The 22,987-nt window shown below is 36.8% G+C and overlaps 3 protein-coding genes, 1 non-coding gene and 1 pseudogene across 5 annotated transcripts; 2 read left to right on the top strand and 3 right to left on the bottom strand.

The window, feature by feature from the left end:
- Positions 1 to 1,724: 1,724 nt before the first annotated feature.
- LOC143617486 (transmembrane 9 superfamily member 7-like) lies at positions 1,725 to 5,404 on the top strand. Its single transcript, XM_077090030.1, has 7 exons — positions 1,725 to 1,850; positions 3,058 to 3,222; positions 3,307 to 3,416; positions 3,533 to 3,641; positions 3,714 to 3,826; positions 3,913 to 4,063; positions 4,146 to 5,404. Exons 1-7 carry the CDS (start codon positions 1,725 to 1,727, stop codon positions 5,301 to 5,303), a joined length of 1,932 nt encoding a protein of 643 aa, XP_076946145.1. The 3' UTR covers positions 5,304 to 5,404.
- A 674-nt stretch (positions 5,405 to 6,078) lies between these two features.
- Positions 6,079 to 8,617, bottom strand: LOC143617481 (calcineurin B-like protein 10). The gene is made up of 9 exons (XM_077090028.1): positions 8,488 to 8,617; positions 8,219 to 8,393; positions 8,052 to 8,134; positions 7,695 to 7,754; positions 7,471 to 7,579; positions 7,314 to 7,366; positions 7,160 to 7,240; positions 6,962 to 7,074; positions 6,079 to 6,488 (listed from the first exon to the last, which is right to left on the bottom strand). The coding sequence occupies exons 1-9, from the start codon at positions 8,524 to 8,526 to the stop codon at positions 6,431 to 6,433; spliced, it is 771 nt and encodes a 256-aa protein (XP_076946143.1). The 5' UTR covers positions 8,527 to 8,617; the 3' UTR covers positions 6,079 to 6,430.
- A 1,454-nt stretch (positions 8,618 to 10,071) lies between these two features.
- Positions 10,072 to 10,145, bottom strand: TRNAN-GUU (transfer RNA asparagine (anticodon GUU)). The gene has a single exon. It is a non-coding gene; the product is annotated as a tRNA-Asn (tRNA).
- Positions 10,146 to 15,506: 5,361 nt separating this feature from the next.
- LOC143617483 (serine acetyltransferase 5-like) lies at positions 15,507 to 17,490 on the top strand. Its single transcript, XM_077090029.1, has 2 exons — positions 15,507 to 15,918; positions 16,844 to 17,490. Exons 1-2 carry the CDS (start codon positions 15,516 to 15,518, stop codon positions 17,335 to 17,337), a joined length of 897 nt encoding a protein of 298 aa, XP_076946144.1. The 5' UTR covers positions 15,507 to 15,515; the 3' UTR covers positions 17,338 to 17,490.
- A 3,320-nt stretch (positions 17,491 to 20,810) lies between these two features.
- Positions 20,811 to 22,475, bottom strand: LOC143617482 (inorganic pyrophosphatase 2-like; annotated as a pseudogene). Its single transcript, XR_013150840.1, has 4 exons — positions 22,217 to 22,475; positions 22,001 to 22,122; positions 21,695 to 21,896; positions 20,811 to 21,324 (listed from the first exon to the last, which is right to left on the bottom strand). The product of XR_013150840.1 is annotated as an inorganic pyrophosphatase 2-like (transcript).
- Between the last annotated feature and the right edge of the window lie 512 nt (positions 22,476 to 22,987).

Below are 22,987 nucleotides of genomic sequence, written 5' to 3'. Positions count from 1 at the left end.
GGTCAGTTGTCAAATTGAGCAATTGAAATTGAAATTGTTGAACTAATTGATCAATTAAACTTTGAAATTGGTCAAATTAATTATCAATTTGAAGTTTCAATTAATCAATTTTGAGTTTTGCATAAACCCAGTTGCAAACGTTCCATATTTTGTTCATATGATCTAATCAATGATCAAATTAACGATTAATTGACGATTGTTTGATGATTATGAGATTATATGAAGTGATTTCAGTGTTCAATTTCATGTTTACAGGTGTTTAATTTTTTTTTTGTTAGTTTTAGAAATTCTAAAGAACCAAAACTTCTTAGAACTTTTAAACTTTATCAGAACTTTTAAACTCTTTTGAACACCTAGAACTTCTTAGAACTTCTAAACTTTATCAGAACTTTTAAACTCTTTTGAACACCTAGAACTTCTTAGAACTTCTAAACTTTATCAGAACTTTTAAACTCTTTTGAACACCTAGAACTTCTTAGAACTTCTAAACTTTTTTGAACACCTAGAACTTCTTAGAACTTCTAAACTTTATCAGAACTTCAAAACTTTTTTAAACACCCTGAACTTCTATGAATGTATTAGAACGTTTAAAGATGTTCGTTTTTTTTAACACCCAGAACTTCTTTGAATGTATTAGAACGTTTAAAGATGTTCTTTTTTGGTCAGAACGTTTATAGGTCTTCAGTTTTGTTTCAGAACGTTTAAACATAATATTTTGAACCCTAATCAGAGCTCGATTGAGTGCGTTATTTCTGCAATTCCATAATCGATTGATGTTTTTGTTAGAACTTCTAAACTTTTTTTGTTAGAACTTCTAAAGTTTTGATACAGAACTTCTAAACTTAAACATTTTAAGGTGTTCGTTTTTTGTCAGAACGTTTAAACTTGTGGTTTTGGTCAGATTATATTAGTTGAACGTTTAAACTTTTTGTTCATTTTGGTCAGAACTTTTAAATTTGTAGATTTGGTCAGAACGTATTAATTGAACCTTTAAACTTTTTGGTCATTTTTAGTGGTCAGAACGTTTAAACTTTTTGTTTATTTTGGTGTTCATATTAGTCTAAACTTTTTTACTTTAGAAGTTCTAGACAAAAAATTTAGAAGTTTTGTACAAAAAGTTTAGAAGTTCTGTACAAAAAGTCCAGAACGTTTAAAGTTTTGTGCAGAACGTTTAAACATGAACCTTAATTATAGCTCAATTAATTGTATTATTTTGCAATTCATAATCGATTGATGATTTTAAAGCCTCTTACACATCAATTCAATTGATTAAATCAACAATTTTTGATCAATTTGAAGATTATTAAACTACAGCGATAATGGGTTTATCGATTTTGATTATGCTTTAGTTTTGTTGATGATTTGATTATGGTTAAAGGCTTGCAGCAAATGACGATCTGTTGTGTGATAAGTATTTTTGATTTAATTACAATTATGCCACCGCGTAGTTTTAATTGCAATTAGGATTGGGTGGTGCTGGGTACCTAATATACGGTAACCTATAATAACTCTCCCCTGTATTACATAATAATAATTGAAAATTTGTAATGTGAATAATAAGAAGATCTGGTGGGTATGGCAGTAAGCAAATAGGAGGGTGGAATTAGAAATCTGAGTCTGAGGGCGTGCGTTTGTTTGTTTGCTTGTTTATAAATCAACTCAACACAGAACTTTCATTTCTTCTTCTGGTTTGGTTTGGTTTGGTTTGGTGTTTAGAAGAGATGATGGAGTGGAGGTTCAATCAATTCATAATATTCATCTCACTCATCTTCTTCTTCTTCTTCTTCTTCTTAATCTCGTCTTCTGATTCATTCTATCTCCCTGGTGTTGCTCCTCGTGACTTTCAACGGGTACGTGTTTGCTTCCAAATCAATTGCTCACTGCATTTTGTTTAGATTTGATCGGGTTATATTAACATCTATTTGTGTTTTATACTCGGGTCCGTGGTTCTAGTTTTAGTTAATGGTTGTATTTACTATATGCTGTGTGATCTGTATCAATTGCGATTGGATCTAGGGTTTAGGGTTTTACATTTGTGCTTTTCTCAAGGTATTGTTTGCGTTATGCTTACACTTTTTATATGTGAAATGGAAAGTTAATGATCTGGTATCATCATGTAATGTTTGAATTATTAATTTGAGTTGGTTGTCGGATCGGTAGGTGGTGGTTTATTCGTTGATTTAGTGTATATGATTTCATTTATTGTTGCTGATCTATAGTCGAATCACCGATCTTATGAGTTGATGCTAATTCTAAGGGCGTTTGTAGTGGAGGGGCTAAAAGCACACCTTTTTCATGCCACGTCAACGCCACGCAGACATGGGGAGAGGGCTTTTTCTATTTTTTTATGTGTAGTGGTTGAAGCCCCTTGTAATGATTAAATAAATATTGTTTAAATTAATTAAACATAAAAAGGAAGAGATATGGTTGGTCCATTGACCAACCCTTTGGCCCCTAACTCCGCCGTGGGAAAACGTACAGGCTAAAAAAATGATCGAAAACGCGCTATGCGTAGTGGTGTTTGGGCGATTTTGGTGCAAAAACGTGGGTGATGAAGCCCCACTACGGATTCCCTAAGCTTTAAGAGACTTTTAATTGTTCTGCACCAGTCAGTTCTAAGTTCTAACGGTCTGTTTCAATGGCTGCATTTATTTAGTAAAAAGAAACATTTGACTTATCTAAATTTAAAATGAGGTATGCTAGGATGAATCTGTAAGATCCAGCAGATATGCGTGTTTGAGTGTATGCATTAATGGTTAGTGATACTTAGGCATACTAAAGTGCAAATCAAGTATATGATAAGGGCACTCAAGTGTTCAAATCTAGCTCCTTAATTTATGTTCTTTTTGTTATCTACTTTTTTAATAAGCATGTGACTACAAATGTCTTTAGGATTTAAGGCTTATCTACGTAAAGTTGAAACACTATTTCAGATCCCTAGTTGGCTTTGTTGCTTTGTTTTTATACTCTTTTGTCTAATTATAGCTGTTTTCTGTAAGCTTATTATTGTAATTCATCAAAGTTTTTGGCTTTATGCCTCGTTTTGATCCATGTCAGGGGGATCCTCTTCAAGTGAAAGTCAACAAGCTATCCTCTACAAAGACCCAACTTCCTTATGACTATTATTACTTGAACTATTGCAAGCCCAAGCACATTCAGAACAGTGCTGAAAACTTGGGAGAGGTGCTGCGAGGAGATCGCATAGAGAATTCAGTCTACAGTGTATCTACTTTTTCCTTTTTTTTTTGTAAATTATAGTTTCTAAACATGATTTAAATGATTTAAGTTTCTTATTCCTTATTTTAGTTTAATATGAGAGAGGACCTCCCATGTAAAGTTGGTTGCAGAGTAAAGCTGGATGCACAATCTGCAAAAAACTTCAAGGAAAAAATTGATGATGAGTACCGTGTTAACATGTATGCATCATTCTTTTAAAATCATGTCTATTTTTTTCTCACATTAATTTTCATTATTTTATGTTTTTGACCAATTTTATGGCACATTATTATTCATTTGTTTTGGATCAATGCAGGATTTTGGATAACCTCCCGGTTGCTGTTCGTAGACAAAGACGGGATGGTAGCCAGTCAACTACTTTTGAACACGGTTTTCGTGTTGGTTTCAAAGGGAACTATGCCGGGGTGAGTTTTGTAGGCAAAGTTGTAACTGAACCATTCATTTTAATAAATAAATTCTTTAATTTTTCTTTGTAGAGCAAAGAGGAAAAGTATTTCATTAACAATCACTTGAGCTTTAAAGTCATGTATCATAATGACCTTGAGACCGATTCTGCAAGAATTGTTGGGTTTGAAGTCACTCCAAACAGGTATGTTAGTTACATATGGGTCCACCTTACATCATAGATGATTATCATTAGTCTGGACCTTTATCTTATATATTATGCTCTAACAGTATCAACCATGAGTACAAAAATTGGGATGACAAGAACCCGCAGTTGACAACGTGCAATCAAAACACCAAAACTATAATTCAAGGAAGCACGGTTCCTCAGGAAGTTGATACAGATAAGGAGGTGGTATTTACTTATGATGTTACTTTCATGGTATGGTCAAATGAACCCTTTTATAAAAAAACGTCGTGCATTTTTTCTACATTATATTGTCTAATCTTTATAAAATTTGTAGGAGAGTGAGATAAAATGGGCATCACGTTGGGATACATACCTTCTTATGAATGATGATCAAATCCACTGGTTTTCAATCATAAACTCGTTAATGATAGTTTTATTTCTGTCGGGTATGGTAGCTATGATCATGATGAGAACACTTTACCGAGACATTGCAAATTATAACCAATTAGACTCACAAGAAGAAGCCCAAGAAGAAACCGGATGGAAACTTTTACATGGAGACGTTTTCCGGGCCCCCACAAAGTCTGGGCTTCTTTCCGTTTATGTTGGAACCGGTGTCCAAATCTTAGGAATGACATTAGTTACCATGATCTTTGCATTACTAGGTTTCTTATCACCATCCAACCGTGGTGGCCTCATGACGGCTATGGTTCTTTTATGGGTGTTTATGGGTTTATTCGCCGGTTATGCCTCTGCACGGTTATACAAAATGTTCAAAGGCACCGAATGGAAAAGAAACACATTGAAAACCGCGTTTATGTTTCCTGGTATTCTGTTCTCGGTTTTCTTCGTTTTAAATGCAATAATATGGGGTGAGAAGTCGTCTGGAGCTGTACCATTTGGAACCATGTTTGCTCTCGTCTGTTTATGGTTTGGAATATCGGTACCATTGGTGTTTGTAGGTAGTTACTTGGGCTTCAAGAAACCCATAGTCGAAGATCCCGTGAAAACGAATAAGATCCCGAGACAAGTCCCGGAACAAGCTTGGTACATGCAACCTGTTTTCTCGATTCTAATCGGCGGGATTTTACCTTTCGGCGCAGTTTTTATTGAGCTTTTCTTCATATTAACCTCCATATGGTTGAACCAGTTTTACTACATATTCGGGTTCTTGTTCATCGTGTTTGTGATTTTGATAATCACGTGTGCGGAAATAACGGTGGTGTTGTGTTACTTCCAGTTGTGCAGTGAGGATTACCATTGGTGGTGGCGCGCGTATCTTACTGCTGGTTCATCCGCGTTGTATCTTTTCCTCTACTCGATATTCTACTTCTTTACCAAACTGGAAATTACAAAGTTGGTTTCGGGTATTTTGTATTTCGGGTACATGTCAATTGCTTCGTACGCGTTCTCTGTGTTAACGGGTACGATCGGGTTTTATGCTTGCTTGTGGTTTGTGAGGAAGATTTACTCATCTGTGAAGATAGACTGATTGGTGATGTAAACAGTAAAGGTTGTGATGAAGAAGAAGAGTAATAGAATGAAGCAGTGGTTGGTGTAGTCTTTTATTGCTACTATTAGATGACATTCACATGATTGTTAGTAAAAGGATATTAATTGCCTTGTTTTCTAGTTTAGGGTCTTGGCCTTTATGTGTCCTCTTTTTTTTTTTTCTAATAATTATCATAAAATTTTGCTTTTTTGTTTCCTAAAAATATGTTTTTATGTTACTTTTATTTGAGTTTGATCATGAAACTACAACTTTTTTATTTTTTATTTGGTGCACAGTTCATCATACAAACTAGAAATAACGCAAGAAAAAAAATAAAAATAAAAGAAATCCTTAATTACCAAAGTTAACAAGTTAAAGAAACAAAAATGTCATGTTTATATTATTCATCTAAGTGCCTTGTTTGACCCAAGCAAGGTTAATTTTGGCTTGAAAGTTGAATACAAGTCGTTTATGTATGACATAGTCATCATATTACATAAACTTGGAATGTGAAGTCGAATATAACTTGTTATATGCTTGTTGGGTTTTAGCTCAACTAACTCCACCAAAATTTAACACGTTTTTCATCACATGTACACAAATAGGCGATAGCTGCATAGCCGGATTAATAAGAAGATTGGAATAAAGAGGCTGATCCGATTATACTATTTTCTAGGTTTAGTTATTTGTGTACTTCAATTAAATTCTGGCTGTTTGCTTTTTTGATTGATCAACCTCAAAATACTTGAATTTAGTGGATGCCATTCAAAAAGCATTAATGATTAATAATGCCATTGATGATACTTTATTGATGCTGATTATACCTTCATAAGACTTGATACATGTACAAACATGAACCTTACATTAGGTTGCTCTTTTGTTCACAAATCGACATCGATTTAGGTTGCTCTTTACATTGTGAATTGATAAGTACTTGTGATACGCAATCTCCAATCGGTTTTATTAATCAATCCCAGTTTCCATACGCTCCCTTATTTGTCTTTTAACAACATGGCCAATGTTTAAATTGTAGTATGGAAAATATGCTTATCAAACACGAGTTTCATAAAAAGAATATAAAAATACACACTGTTGACTACCTAACGATCAAAATGGGCCTTCTGTCTTCAGACATCATCTACTCCTGTGTTGAATATAAAACTCGGGAAGGCTGCGGTCACATCCCTAACAAATGAATCTAAAGATTAATAACGGCATACCTAAAATGCGCCTTATTGAGGAAAAAATAAGAAAATATGTGCACTATAATCAGTTTCACATTACATAAGGAGCAATTCATATATCCCCTCAAAACTTGGTATAATGCCATGTTTACTCAACAAAATCATAATGTCAAATATACTCATTTCGAATTTATGACATTTATACCCTTACCTTAAAACTCGCATTAGGATATTAGAGTGTGTAAGGATAAAGAAAAGGGTTGGTCATACTACTGAAATGGGCAAATATGATATTTTTAAGTATTTTGAGTATGTTATATTTATTCAAATTTTCCTGTGTATTTATGAAAATGTACCTAGATAAAAAGTTTACATGACATATCAATAAATAGAAATCCTTACCCTATAATAGTAAGCCTAAAATACCCCCCTAATTACGACAGGATTAACAAACTTTACGAAGAATGATGGTACCTAAGAGATGGAAGGGTCATGTTCTTCAAGAGATGGGGTCTGTGAATAACAAAGTTCCTCCACTCTTCTTGATTGATTCTTCCGTCCATGTCAGCATCCGCATCCGCAAACGTCTGAAACACAAAAACACAAGTAAAAATGAATACCTGTTTGACCTATCAATAAAAGAATGATTAATTAACTCTTAAGAAGTATCACATTATCTATAATCTGTTGAAGAACATCATCTGAAAGATGCATCCCGGTTTCTTTTAAAGCAGCAACAATCATTTCTTGAACCTGATGAAAACAACTATCTGTTAAACAACAATACTAGAAAGACATTCCAAATGTAAAGAGATTCATCGCTTACTTCTTCCCGTTCTATGTATCCCGTTTTTCTCAAATCATATAATTTGAATGCATCTGTGGAATGTAAAACAAGGATTTAGGTAATAATACTAAGAAGATCGAGGACACCTGCAAAAACAATCTACTTGGAAATACGGAATTAGGTTCACAAAACTTACAGTCGATCTTTAGTTCTATTGAGGCATTAGGATGAAAGATGCTTAATACATGGACAAACTCCTCAAATTCAATGACGCCATTTTGCTTCTCGTCAAATAGATCAAAAACCTAGATAATAAGAGAAGGAACATATTGTCATAATGTTATTAGTTGCCAATTAGTCTGGAATATGAAGTAAAATACATCATTCGTTTATTGTACATATATACTGAAAGTAACTTACCGTGTTCAAGAAAAGACTCTCACCGCCTGCTGAATTCAGCAAAGCTAATTGGAGCTCCTCCTTTAAAGAAGAAAAAACAAGATAAATACGTGCACTGTTGTATCGAGCTTATCATTGTGTATACCAGAAAACTCTGTTTCATTCATATACATAAGCTAAATATATCTTTTAGCTCATAAGATGTAGTTCAATTACTAGCTAAGTATGCTTTTGTTAACTCAATTGCTACCTGCAATTTAGATCCTATCTAGTTTTCATATTCATTAAACACAAGAGTACTGCAAGTCTGTTACTAACTGACTGACTAACTAACTAACTTCATACAGATTAACTGAAACTAGATAACAACAACAATACCTTGTGTATGAGTCCATCGTCTATAATCGAACAGCTCAACTTATTGAACAACTCACGCAACGCTTCAACTTCATTAACCGAAACTGAAACAATTCCACGTAATAAATTAACATTCATTTCAACACCTAATAAATTAACTAACTCTGAAGCATACATGGTCAACGTACATGGCGAATTACGAGCTAGACGTCGGACTTCATCAAAAGTATGAACAGGCTTCACCGGACGCTTATCGTGCGCATCGAAACACGGCGATAAGCAGTGGATGAGAAGCTCAACTGCAACTACACACGGTATCAACGCTGTGCAGAGCTTTTCACCTACGGTCAGCGAACTCGATCTCTATATATCCTAATCCAGATATATATAGAATAATATTAATAATTATTATACTAGTCGGTGAAAATGAAAATATAAACGAATAGAAAGCGAGTACCGAAGTTGACGATGACGACGAGCTCGATGCCGCTCCCATGGTGGCCCTAGGAATTGATCTAACTGAAATAACGACTCTGAAACTAGTCTACTGCAGTCTTCATTGAGTTGGTGCTGGATCTGGATCTATGACAGATTACAGGAATATCCACGTCAATCAATATGTCTTGATTATTATAAATATATAAGTTTTCATTATTATTTTATAAGTATAAAATTTGATAAATTAGTTTAAAAATTTATGAGAAAATTGTAACTTTGCAAATATATAAGTTTTATTATCATTTTAATTTTTAAATAACTATAAGTTATGGTAAATTGTTGTTTAAAGTTTATAGGTGACAAAAATGTAAAACGATATTAGTTAAATAAAAATACTTATTTAATTGATTTAGGCCTTCTTTCGGCCTTCTTTCGGCCTTCTTTCGGCAAATATATAAGTTATGGTAAATTGTTGTTTAAAGTTTATAGGGGGTTTAGGCCTTCTTTCGGCTCATGATGTCGGGGTTTACGCTTTTGTAGCGTCGAGGGCTCAGTCTTGGAAGCTACAGAATCACATCTTAAGGAACAGCGGAGTTGTCGACCTGGACCCAGACTACGTGCAGGCCCTGGAACGCCTAAATGGCGCTCTCCCAGACTTTGACATTGGCGGTTTCTCTAATATGGACACCGCCCCACCAAAGCCTCAAAAAACTTTGGCGAATGCCCTTTTTGGAAAAATCGCTCAGAGCCTGGGAGAAGTTTTTGGATTGTCCCCCCGACAGAAGGCGGTTTTTGAATGCTTACAAGGTCCTCATGCCCAAGATTTTCTGACCGTTATCCCGATTGATGGCTTGGGCCAAAGCATGTCTGCGGTCGAGTATAGGGCCATTCTTAAGTACCGTTTGATGGTCCCAATGTACCCCGAAGACGAAACATGTCCGATCTGCCGTAAGGCCTGCCTGGATAAATTCGGAGAGCATGCGGTTCATTGTAAGGAGATGCCTGGGTTCAAATACCGACATGATTGGGTGCGGGACGTTCTTTGGGACATCTTAAGGCGAGCTGGGATATCAGCTAAAAAGGAAGCCCCCGTAAACTTCCTTACAGACCCCACGGAAGGGAGATCCACTCTACGACCGGCAGATTTGCTCGTCTTTGGTTGGGCCGGGGGAAAACACGCTTGTGTTGACCTCACAGGGGTATCTCCCTTAGCTGGTTTGAGGGATAATGGGTTTGTAGCCGGGCAAGCAATAAAAAGGGCTGAAACGAAGAAGGTGGAGAAACATGCTAAAGCCTGCGAAGAGAACCAACATGTTTTTGTCCCTCTGGCTTTTGATACATTTGGCTCCTTGGCACCGGAAGCTATCCGTTTTCTAACCAGGGTCCAAAAGGTTGTGCATAGCAATGTGTCGACTCCAAAGGGGCAGGGGTATGTCTTTAGCAGGTTAGGGTTTGCAATTCAGAAAGGGGTGGCGGCGCAGCTTGTTGCCCGCCTACCTGCTATATTGATGTAATATCTATGTTTCATCAGTAGAAATAAAATCTTTATAAGTCAATTGATTTAAATAAAAACAGTTATTATGTAAATAAAAACAATAAAATGCGCTAGAAGGAGGGCTTGAACCTCCGACCTTGTGGTTAACAGCCACACGCTCTAACCAACTGAGCTATTCCAGCTTTTTGTTAACATCTGAAAGGAAATATAAGATTGTACAAGTAATACAACACAAATAACGTAATACTTTTCTTTTATCAATTAAGGGGGTATTTTGAATTCCTTAGTTTACCTCTTAATAACTTTTTTCATAAGTTAATAAGTTATAGTTTTTATAAAATTGTAACTTATTAACTTTTACCCCTCATATTAGAAGCAATCCCAAACATCTTATTACTCTTCAAAAAGCTAATGAGTTATAAGTTGGAGAAAATAAGCAAATCCCAAACACCCCTAAGGTCTTAACTTTTAACCATTTATTACACTAAAGTGCAAACATAAATAATTTTTTTTAATTGGCTTCATTTCATAGTATGATAATAAACGATTTATCTACTGCCATTTCTACCCTTAATTAGGAATGCCTGCATATTTAATTTGTTTGCCAAACAAATTGTGAAAATATAAAATTAATTTTTTGCTAAAGTTCTAGTGATTCAAGTTTTAACCAACACTTTTTGATGGGTACGAGGCAAGGTATATTTTCTAAGCGAAGTAACTATCTATATCAAGCTACGACTGCGACGTTCGTCCTCAAGTCATCGTGCATTGACTTCAAGTGAAACCATTTAATAAATTGATAGTTAGGACCAAAACAAAACAACTTTTGTTTTAGCCATTTTATCTAATTTGAATGAATGATAGAATTTTCTCTAGTTTTGTCTCTATCCCTCCATTAGTCGTGATAGGCTTTTTGCCTCTTTTTTGGATATCAAAGGTCAAAAAATGGTTACTTTGATTATTAGATAATCAATGATTCTTACTAGAATTTTTTCTGTCTATACGCATATATATGTGTGCTTTTAAATAATTTTTTAACGTTATGAATCTTTTAAGGTTTGAATTTCCTCTATTTTGGTAAGAGAGTCATTACTATTTACTGCTACTTTAAAAGTAAAAACACATATACACCATTTAGAAGGAAATATTCTTATCATCAATGTTACTTTTTTTACTAATTTGGATCTAGTATAAAATATTTCTTCTTATCAATTATTGTCATATAACACAATATTTTGATCAAAGAGCCAAAATACGAGCAAGTAGCATGCCGACAACTATGTTTACTTGTGGATAACAAGATCACACTTGTCTCTTAAATAATCATTTTATATTACTTGCTTTGAGTACCCTTCAAGCTATACGAATTTTCAACATCATATATGTCAAACTAATATCATCTTTTATTAGTCTATTATTCTAAAAAGCATTTAACATTGTCATATTGGCTTTGAAGTTTATCGGGGTACATGTTATTTAACGGATTCAAGTAAAATGAATCTAAATTCAATTTGAGTCGAAGTATCATAGGGCATTTGACCTAATGATATTTAGTAGTGTAATTGGTGTTTTTCTTTTAAATGTTGATGGTATAAAACATGTAACCATAATAGACAAATTAGATAGATTTAAGAGTAGAGTAGATATACTGTACGCTAATGTCTAAAGGTACGATATGCACGCGAGACGCTCAAAGGCAAAAGTACTAAACGCTCAACCAAACCAAAAACGCTAAGTCAAAAACCTAAAACGCTTGAAAACGGATTTCATGAAAAAAGTGAAAAATTGATCGATTAAGCATCCAAAACTGTTTTCTCGGTGAACCAATGATTAGTTGGATATGTATTGACGATTCCGAGATGTTTGGATGAGATTTCATGGATCGATTTCTTGAAAAAATGGTTTCACATACCTATTGTATGTTAAGGTATTATTGTATTGGATCTTTTACCTGATAAGAAAAGGTTGGACTTGAAATACTCAAATTATAAGGATAAATAAACAAAATAAATAGCTAAAAAATAAAATTTATTTGACTTGTAAACAAATTCAAAATAATCTGTATGAGATTCACCAAATTCAAATTCGAATAGAATTCAAAAACCCAATTGAAAACAATTATTCAAACCCACTTTCTTTCACTTTCTAATAATATTCCACTAAAAAACATACAATCACATGTAAATAAGAAAGAAAGAACCAAGGGCACATATGTAACATCACTTCACATGACTTACATATTATTATTAACCTAAACTAGCTTTTAGCCACACACACTTTCTTCCATAAACAATCAATCAATCAATCAATCATATCCAGTGGGGTCTCACCCATAGCAAGCTATAAGTAGGGTCTGGGAAGGGTGGGATGTAGGCACACCGTACCTCTATCCAGATGGGGTAGAGAGGTGGCTTCCAGGGAGACCCTCGGCTCTAAAAAAATATGTTTGAGGGGATATAGGAGGAAATTAAAGTTTAACAATAATATAATTAGTAATAGTCTGGAATAAAATTAGAACTACTAATAAATAAAACTATATAATATATGACATTAAAATAGCATAATGGTGTGCGACCAAGATAAGGTAAACAGTAGCTCCTTTAATAATTCATATCGCCCTAAAAATCCTTAGCTTTAATTCTACGTCTCCAAGAACTCCTATCCTCAACCATGTCCCCTGAAAGGTTTAGGTCTACCAGATCCTGCCTAATCCTCTCCTCCCAAGTCAATCTAGGTCGGCCTCTACCCCTCCTCCCCTCTATAGTAATGTTTTCTACGATTCTAACAGGATTCGTCGTCTGTCTTCTCTTCACATGACCAAACCATCTGAGTCTCCACTCTCTTATCTTGTCGGATATGTTAGCTACCTCTAATCTCTCCCGGAACACACCGTTTCTTATTCGGTCTAACATTGTGTGTCCACACATCCAACGTAGCATTCTCATCTCTGCACCTCCATTTTTCGTGCTTGTGTCTTCTTGATGGCCCAACATTCTGTTCCATATAACATTGCGGGTCTGGCAGCCACCCTATAAAATTTTCCCTTTAGTTTAGATGAGAATCTCTTGTCACACAATATGCCTGTGGCTGCTCTCCACCTACACCATCCTACCTGGACTCGATGGGCCACATCACTGTCTAATTCCCCATCACTCTGAACAAATGATCCTAAATACTTGAACGTCGTTACCTGCGTGACCACTTGCCCGTCAATGGTGATCTGGATATCCTCATTGTCAATTACCCCACCAAAGTCACAGTGTAAGTACTCTGTCTTAGAGCGACTAATCTTTAAACCTTTTGTCTCTAGGGTTGTTCGCCATTCCTCTAGCCTCATGTTTAGATCTTGTTTTCTATCAGCAACTAACACTATATCGTCTGCGAACATCATGCACCATGGGATTGTCTCTTTGATCGACTTTGATAACTCATCTAAGACTACTGCAAAATGAAACGGACTCAGCGCTGACCCCTGGTGTAGGCCTACCTCCACCGGGAAGAAATTAGTATCCCCCACGGGCGCACGGACACTTGTTGCACTCCTGGTATACATATCCCTGATTATCTGTATATATTTCCTCGGGACCCTTCTACCCTCTAGGCATTCCCAGAGCACTTGGCGTGGCACATTGTCGTACGCCTTTTCTAGGTCGATAAACACCATATGAAGGTCACGCTTCTTCTCCATATACTTTTCCATCAATCTTTTTAATATGTGTATTGCCTCTGTGGTGGAACGGCCCGGCATGAAGCCAAATTGGTTCACCGTAACCTGAGTTTCTCGTCTAAGTCTAACCTCAATCACTCTTTCCCATAGCTTCATCGTATGGCTTAGTAGTTTGATTCCTCGGTAGTTGCTACAACAATGGGCGTCTCCTTTGTTCTTATAGATAGGGACTACGATGCTGCTCCTCCACTGGTCTGGCATCTTACCAGATTCTAGTATAATATTGAACAAAGTAGTTAACCACATTATTCCTTCTTCTCCCAGACCCTTCCACACCTCGATGGGTATTTTGTCTGGGCCAACCGCTTTAGCCCTTCCCATCCTTCTAAGTGCGGTCTGCACCTTTTCCCGTGTGATCCGTCGGCAGTAGCAGTTATTCGGTTGTTGTCGTTGAAAGGTTGTGTTGTCATCTTCTTCTTGGTAAGCTCTCCCATTGTTAAAAAGGTTGTGAAAGTAGGTTTGCCATCTTAGCTTGATTTCCTGCTCCTTAACTAGAACATGTCTCTCTGTGCCCTTTATAAACTTCACAGGCCCTAGGTCTTGCCTTCTGCGCTCTCTGGCTTTTGCAATCTTAAACATAGCATGTTCCCCCTCTTTTGTTTCTAAACGTTCATACATTCGTTTATAGGCCGTGTTCTTTGCTTCTGACACCGCCTTCTTCGCCTCTCTCTTGGCTGTTTTGTAGGCCTCCCTCAATTCCACTCGCTCCTCCTCTTGTGTGCACCTCAAAAGCTCCCTAAAACTTCTTTGTTTGTCCCTTATCTTGTTTTGTACTACCTCATTCCACCACCAAGACTCCTTACGGCCACCTGCCTTTCCTGTTGTGACTCCGAGGGTCTCCTTTGCTACTTGAATAATCTTTGACGCCATAGCTTCCCATATTTGCGTTGAGTCCCCATTTGGTCGAGCCACTGTTTGCAACATGAGTTTATCCTTAAACAGTGTTAGATTTTCGTCCTTCAAAATTCCCCATCGAATTCTCGGTGTGCATTTCTTCTGTCGGATGGTCAGTCTATTTCTGAAGCCTATATCCGCCACCAGCAGACGATGTTGAGACACAACCGTCTCCCCGGGAAAGACTTTGCAGTCCTTCCACCAAAGTCGGTCTCCTTTCCTCATCAGAAGGTAGTCGATTTGAGTGTTTCGCCCGCCACTGCTAAAAGTGATCAAATGTGAATCTATTTTCTTAAAGTACGAATTTATAATACCTAGGTCGTGAGCCACCGCAAACTCTAGGAGATCTGTGCCGGTCTCATTCCTATCACCAAATCCAAAACCCCCATGTACTGCTTGAAAACCATCGTTAACCTTACCGATGTGTCCATTAAAATCACCTTCTATACAAATTCTCTCACCCCTAGGTATTCCCCCTACCACTGCATCTAGACAATCCCAAAATTCTCTCTTTTCCTGATCCTCTAATCCTACATGAGGCGCGTAGGTGCAAACTATTGCCACTACCTCCTCTCCTAATACTAATCTCAACACCATAATACTGTCATTATGTCTTATCACCTCCACCACACTAGTGTGCAGTTCATTAGCCACTAGAAACCCCACTCCATTCCTAGCTCCATCAGACCCCGAGTACCATAACTTATACCCATTACATTCGGCTCCTCTATGTCCTTTCCACCTAGTCTCTTGAAGGCACGCTATCTGCACCTTACGTCTTTTAAGCACATTCACCAATTTGAGCAACTTACTATGTTCCTACATTCCAAAAAGTCAGACGCAATATATGCTCACTATCTTTACCCTTACCTATACCCCTCGATAAACAAATAATAATATGCCTCTTCCATAAACAAATAATAATAATAATATGCCTCTTCAAGAACGCTCCGCCACACCACAAACCCCAATGTCATCATTCACACCAACCACCACTAACGGCACCGTAACCGGCGGCGGAGAAAACGAAGACCAGTGGGTCTGGGACCAAATCAAAGCCGAAGCACGCCGTGACGCCGAGTCCGAACCAGCTCTCGCCAGTTACCTCTACTCCACCATCATCTCTCATTCATCACTCACTCGATCCTTGTCTTTCCATTTAGGCAACAAGCTTTGTTCTTCTACTCTTTTATCAACTCTCCTTTACGATCTGTTTTTAAACACGTTTTCATCCGATCCGTCTTTGTTATCTGCCACCGTTGCTGACCTACGCGCCGCCCGTCAACGTGATCCCGCGTGTATCTCGTTTGCTCATTGTTTACTAAACTACAAAGGTCAGTTTTTGTTTTTATATTTTTTTTTATTATCAAAATAGTATTTGGTTGAATAATATTCACGAGTTTTTCACTCCTAATATAACTTTAATTAGTGAATAGTAGGTGTGAATGGGTTGATCTAGTTCAGTTTATGAATTTAATAACTTATTAAGACGCATATTCAACTTATAGAATATAACCAAATCCATACACTTAAAAAAGCTTATCAAATAATAGAAAATTAGCTATAAGCTAATTTAAAATATAAGCATAAGCTAAAAAACTAAAATCTAGGCCAAACACCCCCTAGGTTTATACCGAACCAAAACCGTTTGGTTTCACGTTTTTTCAGTTTCAGTTTGGGTTAAGTTGCAGTTTCGAGTTGAAAATTTTGGCTTAAAAAGAGAATAAAGTTCTACAAATATAATGAAATTGGACATTTTTTACATAAATTTTTTTGTTAGGTAATAGTTAATTTAATTATTATAAAAGTATTTGGGTTAAACTATATATTAATCTATTACAGATTGTTAGTTAATAATTACTCCGTATCAGATTGTTACAGTTAATAATTATTATAAAAGTATTTGGACCTAATTTCTTTTTGTTAGTTAATAATTATCAAATTATTACAATTGGACTAAAATCTTTGGTAAAACTATATATTAATCTATTATAAATTACTTGAAAGTTAAAATAGGAAATAAAAATCTATAACTTCAGTTCAGTTTTTCGGTTTTAGTTACGCAAAATAGAAACCAGAAGTTCGATTTTTACAAAAATGTATAATCAAACCGTTGGTTTTTGTTTCGCTTTACTTATTTTGGATTGGTTTTTGCGATTTAACGCACATCTGTATTACTATTAATCTTATTGGATAACTTAAATCAGTGGATAATTATTGATTTAATCATTTGAATAACCATACTTGTAACTACTACAGGCTTTTTAGCAATTCAGGCTCATCGTGTTGCCCACAGGCTCTGGGCATTAAACCGGAAGCCCATAGCACTGGCGCTCCACTCGCGCATAGCAGATGTATTCTCAGTAGACATCCACCCTGCCGCTAGGATTGGTAAGGGTATCCTATTGGACCACGCCACTGGTGTGGTGATAGGAGAGACGGCAGTGGTCGGAAACAACGTGTCGATATTGCATCATGTGACGTTGGGTGGGACCGGGAAGGTAGGTGGGGACAGGCACCCGAAGATTGGAGATGGGGTTTTGATAGGCGCTGGAGCGACGGTTTTGGGGAATGTGAAGATTGGCGAAGGGGCGAAGATAGGGGCGGGGTCATTGGTGATGATTGACGTGCCGCCGTGGACGACGGCTGTGGGGAATCCTGCGAGGTTGGTCGGTGGAACGGAGAAGCCGAATGTGCATGATGATGTGCCTGGGGAGACTATGGATCATACTTCGTTTATTTATGTGATTTGAGGAGTGAAGATTGTGATTTGTGGTATGTTTTAGTGTTTTAGATGGTTTATGTAATGTAGTTAGTAGGTTGTGAATTAGGATTCTGTGGTGGGCTTGGTGGCTATTGGCGACCTGAGGATTCATGAATTTGAGAAATAAAAATAATGTTTTTTACTTGATCTTTCGGATTAAATTCTTGAAAATTTAAAAGCATGATAAAAAGATAACCTGCATTTGACAATATCTTTTTAATTTAGGAAGTTGACCAGCAGTGCATCCATAGTATAAGTTGTAGTTGGGCCTGCCTTAGACCACACGTAGTGGGATCATTTAGGACTCCATAACAAGCCCAAAACGAGCCGAACACCATCCCGCTTTTCAGACCCTTGTTTTTTACTCGTTTTGCCAGAGTTTGTTGTGTAGACAACGTTTGTTTTGCACGGTAGTGAGGCCATAACTTTGAAGGACCAGTGGAGAAGAAGGTTCCTCCCACCATTTTGCATTGTCTTATATTTATAAAATTATAGCCCAGAGCTAGGTTAGGTCCGCCAATGATCTGCCAAAGACTCTCTAAGGCCCCGCTTTGAGACATGTTATTATGTGTTGCCTCCACGTCATTGTCACGTAGTCAGTCGGGGCTTTAAAGCCTTTCAGCTTAAAGCTCTGTGCGGTTTTAAAGCCCCTTACCATATTATATGTGTGTGTACGAGAGAGAGAGAGAGAGAGAGAGAGAGAGAGAGAGAGAGAGATTATATATGTGAAGCCCCTTCCATGCAGTCTCGTTTTGATGTTTGGGGAGGTAAAGCCCGGCCACATCACCATGCTGCCCCCTTCTTCACACCTACAACAAATAGACTTACAAGGTAGAGGTGCGAATGTATGTTAGCCGGTTTTTTTGGAATATTAGTTATTCAGTGAAGAGGTATGTACCCGCCTCAACACCAAGCAGGGCGGGTCAACCCACAAGATAAAGACATTATGAAGGCACAAAGCCAAAACCCAGGCGCATCGCGCATACAAAACATGCTCAGGCATCATATGCTCGCGCATCACATATGCGCGAGGCGCATATCGCATGCTCTTGCACATCACATATGCTCGCGCGTCACATATGCGCGTGGCGCACCAGCGCGCGGCGCATATCACACGCTCGTGCATATCACACCTGCGCATGAAATATCTGCGCGTGAGAATAAAAAGAAGACTTCGCGCATCCTCAGGATGGGCGCATATCACACGTGCACATAATCAACCTCGTCCTTATCCAAATCAGGATCAGGGCAACCTTGATTGTGCACGTCAGACACTCTTCTAGAAGGCATCTTTTTAAGGAGTAAGAATATGCTGATGTTGACAGCTGCCAAATGAAAGGTCGACAACTCAGCATGACACATGTGCTACCACATGATTTCAACCAACGAGAAAGCGCCAGGTGTCCCAGAGGACACGTGGCGCAGTGCGATTGGAGGAGGCCAACGAGGCTGAGCCCAGCCAGTGGAAACCCTAGCACTATAAATACAGCATCAACTCCACTTTGATGACACATTCATTCACACTCAATCATTGACAGTTACAAGCAGTGATATCACATTCAATCATATTGAATTATATTCACTCACAGTCAGTTACAGAAAAACACACAGTCACACAATCAAGAGTATTCAGCGATTCAGCAATACTCTTGAGATTTCACTGACTCACACTTTATTATCTTCTCCACAAAGATACTGATTCTCACGCCGGAGGGTTACCCCAAAGAGGACCCCTCTGTCCCTTTCTGAGGGGTAAGTAACGGCGCTGTTCATTTTGTAGGTGGAAGAACACGGATTCAAAGGAACCATCGGTGAAACAGTTTAATCATACCCGAGGAAAGTAGATCTGCTACCAGTGAGTAGATCCACGTTTCTTCATTCAGTATTGTAACTGGTTATTGGTCAAACGGTTAAGGCTTATTATTGCCAATAAATGGTTACGGTTCCTAACAGGTTCTTTGAGTGGAAAATCCTAACATTTGTAACTAGGTGAGCATGGTTTATAACCTTATTAACCTATTGAAATTAATATAACAATGACCTTATTAATCTATTACCGGTTAATTTGTTTTGGTGAACCAGTTTCTATGTGAAAAATCATAACCGATCACTAGCCTATGGATAATATGGGCTACAAAATGGTTCGTACTATGCCGGTCGTTAACTGCTTTTGGATCTGCTAACCGGCTAGGATTTACACCTCTAACTAGATAGAGGGGCACACATTAGGTTATGGGTCCAGATTAGTCCTGGTTGAAACCGGTGTTTTAGGGGGTCGGGTGTGATCAGTTTAAAATTGGGTTTTAGCTATTTCAGTTTGGGTTTGATTGGTTTCATATCGGGTTGTGTGTTCAAACCGGTTCAGGCTGGATCAAAGATTGTCAAATTAGGTTTTTGTTCATATTGTATCATGTTGAAACAAGATTATTGATTGAGCCAAGTTTTAGCCGGTTAGGTTCCAATTTGACCGATTTCGAGCCAGTTACACAGTATATAGTGGCAAACCCGTTTGAACCCTACGAATCGGTTTCAGGTCCAAACTGGGGGGTTCGGTTTGAATCTAATGATGGATGCAAATCTTTGATTTTCTTCGATACCCAATTTTTTATTTCACCTTTCTAAAGTTTGAGATTGTTATTGTCTGAATGTTCGTTATAACAATTTTTTTTCTTGAATATCATAGGTAATTATTAACTTCCGTTACGAAAGTAGTTCTGGACTAATGATCCAGACAAGTGATCCAGTATATAGTTAATATCAAAATTTATAAGTTATACTTATATTATATCATCAATTGTTATTTTATCATTGCCACTCAAAACAAAAGAGAACAGGGAGTGGTCAACATCTTAGCTATAGAACTCACAACATATCATTTTCGGATATATATGAGCTGTTGAGCCATGTCTCCAAACCGCTTCCTGTGATCGTGCCGTGCCGTCTCACTACACCTAGCTAACGTGGATGATTTTAAAACCAAGGCTAAAATTGTAAGGACTACTCTTTGGCCTTTGCCTCCAAATAAAACAAAATTGGTGGGACATGTATCTCAAAATATATAGACAAACTAATTATACAAAAAGACAAAACCCATATTATTTGAAAAGAAAAGAACCAAGATTTACGATATTACAATATGTTGATGATAAAAACTTTACAATTAGCTTGCTTGAGGAAACTAGAAAAGTAAAAACTTTTTACTAAAAGCTAATCAATCTTCACGTTCAACGTACCGAAAGCATGTGACAACAATATGTAAATTAAATATAACAATGTTTCCAAAATTAGTATTATATCTAACAGAATCCATGATGCCTTTATATAGCTATATACACCTTTCACTGATTGCTTGGTTAGACAAAAATAATAATATATTTAATTATTAGCTGATACAACTATTGTAATGTGCATAAAATCAATTACAGAATCAATTTGTCTAGCATTTGTAATCTTGTAGTTGGGGTCAATAATTTCATTGCATTCCATATTTGAAAAACCAGTAAACACAAGATACCATGTTACCATCTTGTTCCATCCATCAACTTTTATAAACAAACTATACCTATAATCCCATATGGAAAAGACAATGTTATAACAACTTGATGATTTGTTAATGAGGGACATAGAGCGGTTTTGTCAAAGCTCCGATACCAATTGTCTCAAGCTTGCAGTCAAATAATTGAGTTGTGTTGTCCACATTATTCTTGATATCCTCTGTTGAAATCATTGAATTAATAATATGTAAAAGGATTTGTGCGAAATCCTCCCCGTTCATCCATTCATGGACCTCACTCTTAACAAGATGTCGGTTTTCACATATCAAGCTCCAAACGGGGAAATCTTTTCTTGGCATCATGTAATCTACTTATGCAAGCTTCAAACTCGGGCAAAAATCACCAGCCCCATCTCCCAAATATGTAATCGTTTTCTTTTTTTCGGTTGTGAAGGTAGATTGGATTCTTTCTATAATTTTACCCTGTTGTGAAAAAATAAAGTATTAGACAAAATAGAATATATTTGAAGTTTTAAGGAACATTGCATAAAACTTAAAAGAAAAAGGTAAAAAACAAAAACTATTAACAAAGTTAAAAAAAATAGAAAGACAAACAAAAAGTTTATGAGATGGTTGTATTTTGTGATTTCACATTTACAAGATAAACAAAATATTTTTAAGGGTTACACCATCTCAAATATCATACATTTTATATGAGGTTATACAAGTTGCATAACTTTGACAGAGCACACAATTGTCACGTATGTTATTAAACTCGTATAATCTTTCAATAGTTGAATAATGTGTCGTTGATGTTCATATTAGATGTCTTGTTCTCGTTATAAACGTTTACCTTGCACATATTGGGAGGGCATAGAGTGCACCCATGGGATGACTTATGAAAATCATGGTACGGCAAAATCCTTAACCTGCCTTCCTCGTCTTTGAAGCTAGGATTGGTGTTGATCTCCGAGAAACATCCTCGTATTCCAAGATGCTCTAACACAGTTTCTATGAACAAAGTATTCGCATCGCTAACCACCCGCATATCACACCTGAAAAAAATTCATACAACCCAACCTTAATAAGTTAATATTAATATTTATATACCACACAACAGCACTTCATAAATCAATACATAGAAAATTAAATTAGTTACCCTAAAGCATGTGCGGCTTTAATAGCAGAAACAATTTGAGGATGTATCGGGACATGGTTTAGTACTTGTTTAATGTCCTCAATTGTCTTACCATTCAAATGCAACTCCTCCATCATCTTGTCCTGTTTTTTTTATTCAATATTAATAATATACCCTTGACATTAAGCTAAAAGATAATGAAAGTGGTTAAAGATTATAAACGGAAAAATAATGTGCCATGAGAGTGTTCCAAGGCATGGTTGGGAGGAGTTGGTTGAACACATCAGTGGCGCCTAATTCATCCACCACCCAATTGTCACTATCGGTGTCGATGATCGTCTTGTCGAAGTCGAAAATAACCACAATGCCTGACATCTTTGCCGGAGTGTTTGAAAGTACGATGGTGGGAAGTATGTGTGGTTTTTTGTTGGAAAGCAGAGAGTATGAGAGAGTATTTATAATGTGGGAAACGTAGGGAAGATGCCAAAGAATATTACCTGGATATTAAGGGGGTGTTTGGTAGGTGGGAATGAGGGAAGGAATGGAATGGTGGATTCCATTGGAATGAAATTTAGAATGTTTGGTTGGTTAAAGTAATGGAATGACCTATTCCTTAGGGGATTCCATTCCCGCTAATCCATTCCATCGCTACCCCTCGTTTTTATTTCATTCCACTCCTTCTAATCAGCCCTCACAAAAAAAACTACCTCTTCAAATCTCACGAATTGGCATCACAAGGTATGTTCTTCATCAATAATATTATTAATTCTATATTTTATATGAACATCAGCTATTATGATTTCGTGATTCCTGCTTAAAAAATTCATTGATCTATAACATCATGTTCGATCATCTGCGATGAATATGATGATGTTTCCAGATTTCATAGATCAATTCAATGATTAATTTAAAGTACAAAAAATCAAATTATAACATAATAAATTAGGGCTTCTTCAAAATTGAATAACAGAATCACACCTAAAGAAGAATTACTAAGAAGCCATAATT

Source organism: Bidens hawaiensis, unplaced genomic scaffold, assembly GCF_021521415.1.
Source record: "Bidens hawaiensis isolate Kalapana, Puna unplaced genomic scaffold, B.hawaiensis_p1.1 tig00055082_1, whole genome shotgun sequence".
NCBI classification, from domain to species: Eukaryota; Viridiplantae; Streptophyta; class Magnoliopsida; order Asterales; family Asteraceae; genus Bidens; species Bidens hawaiensis.
This window is presented reverse-complemented; position numbering and strand designations above follow the sequence as displayed.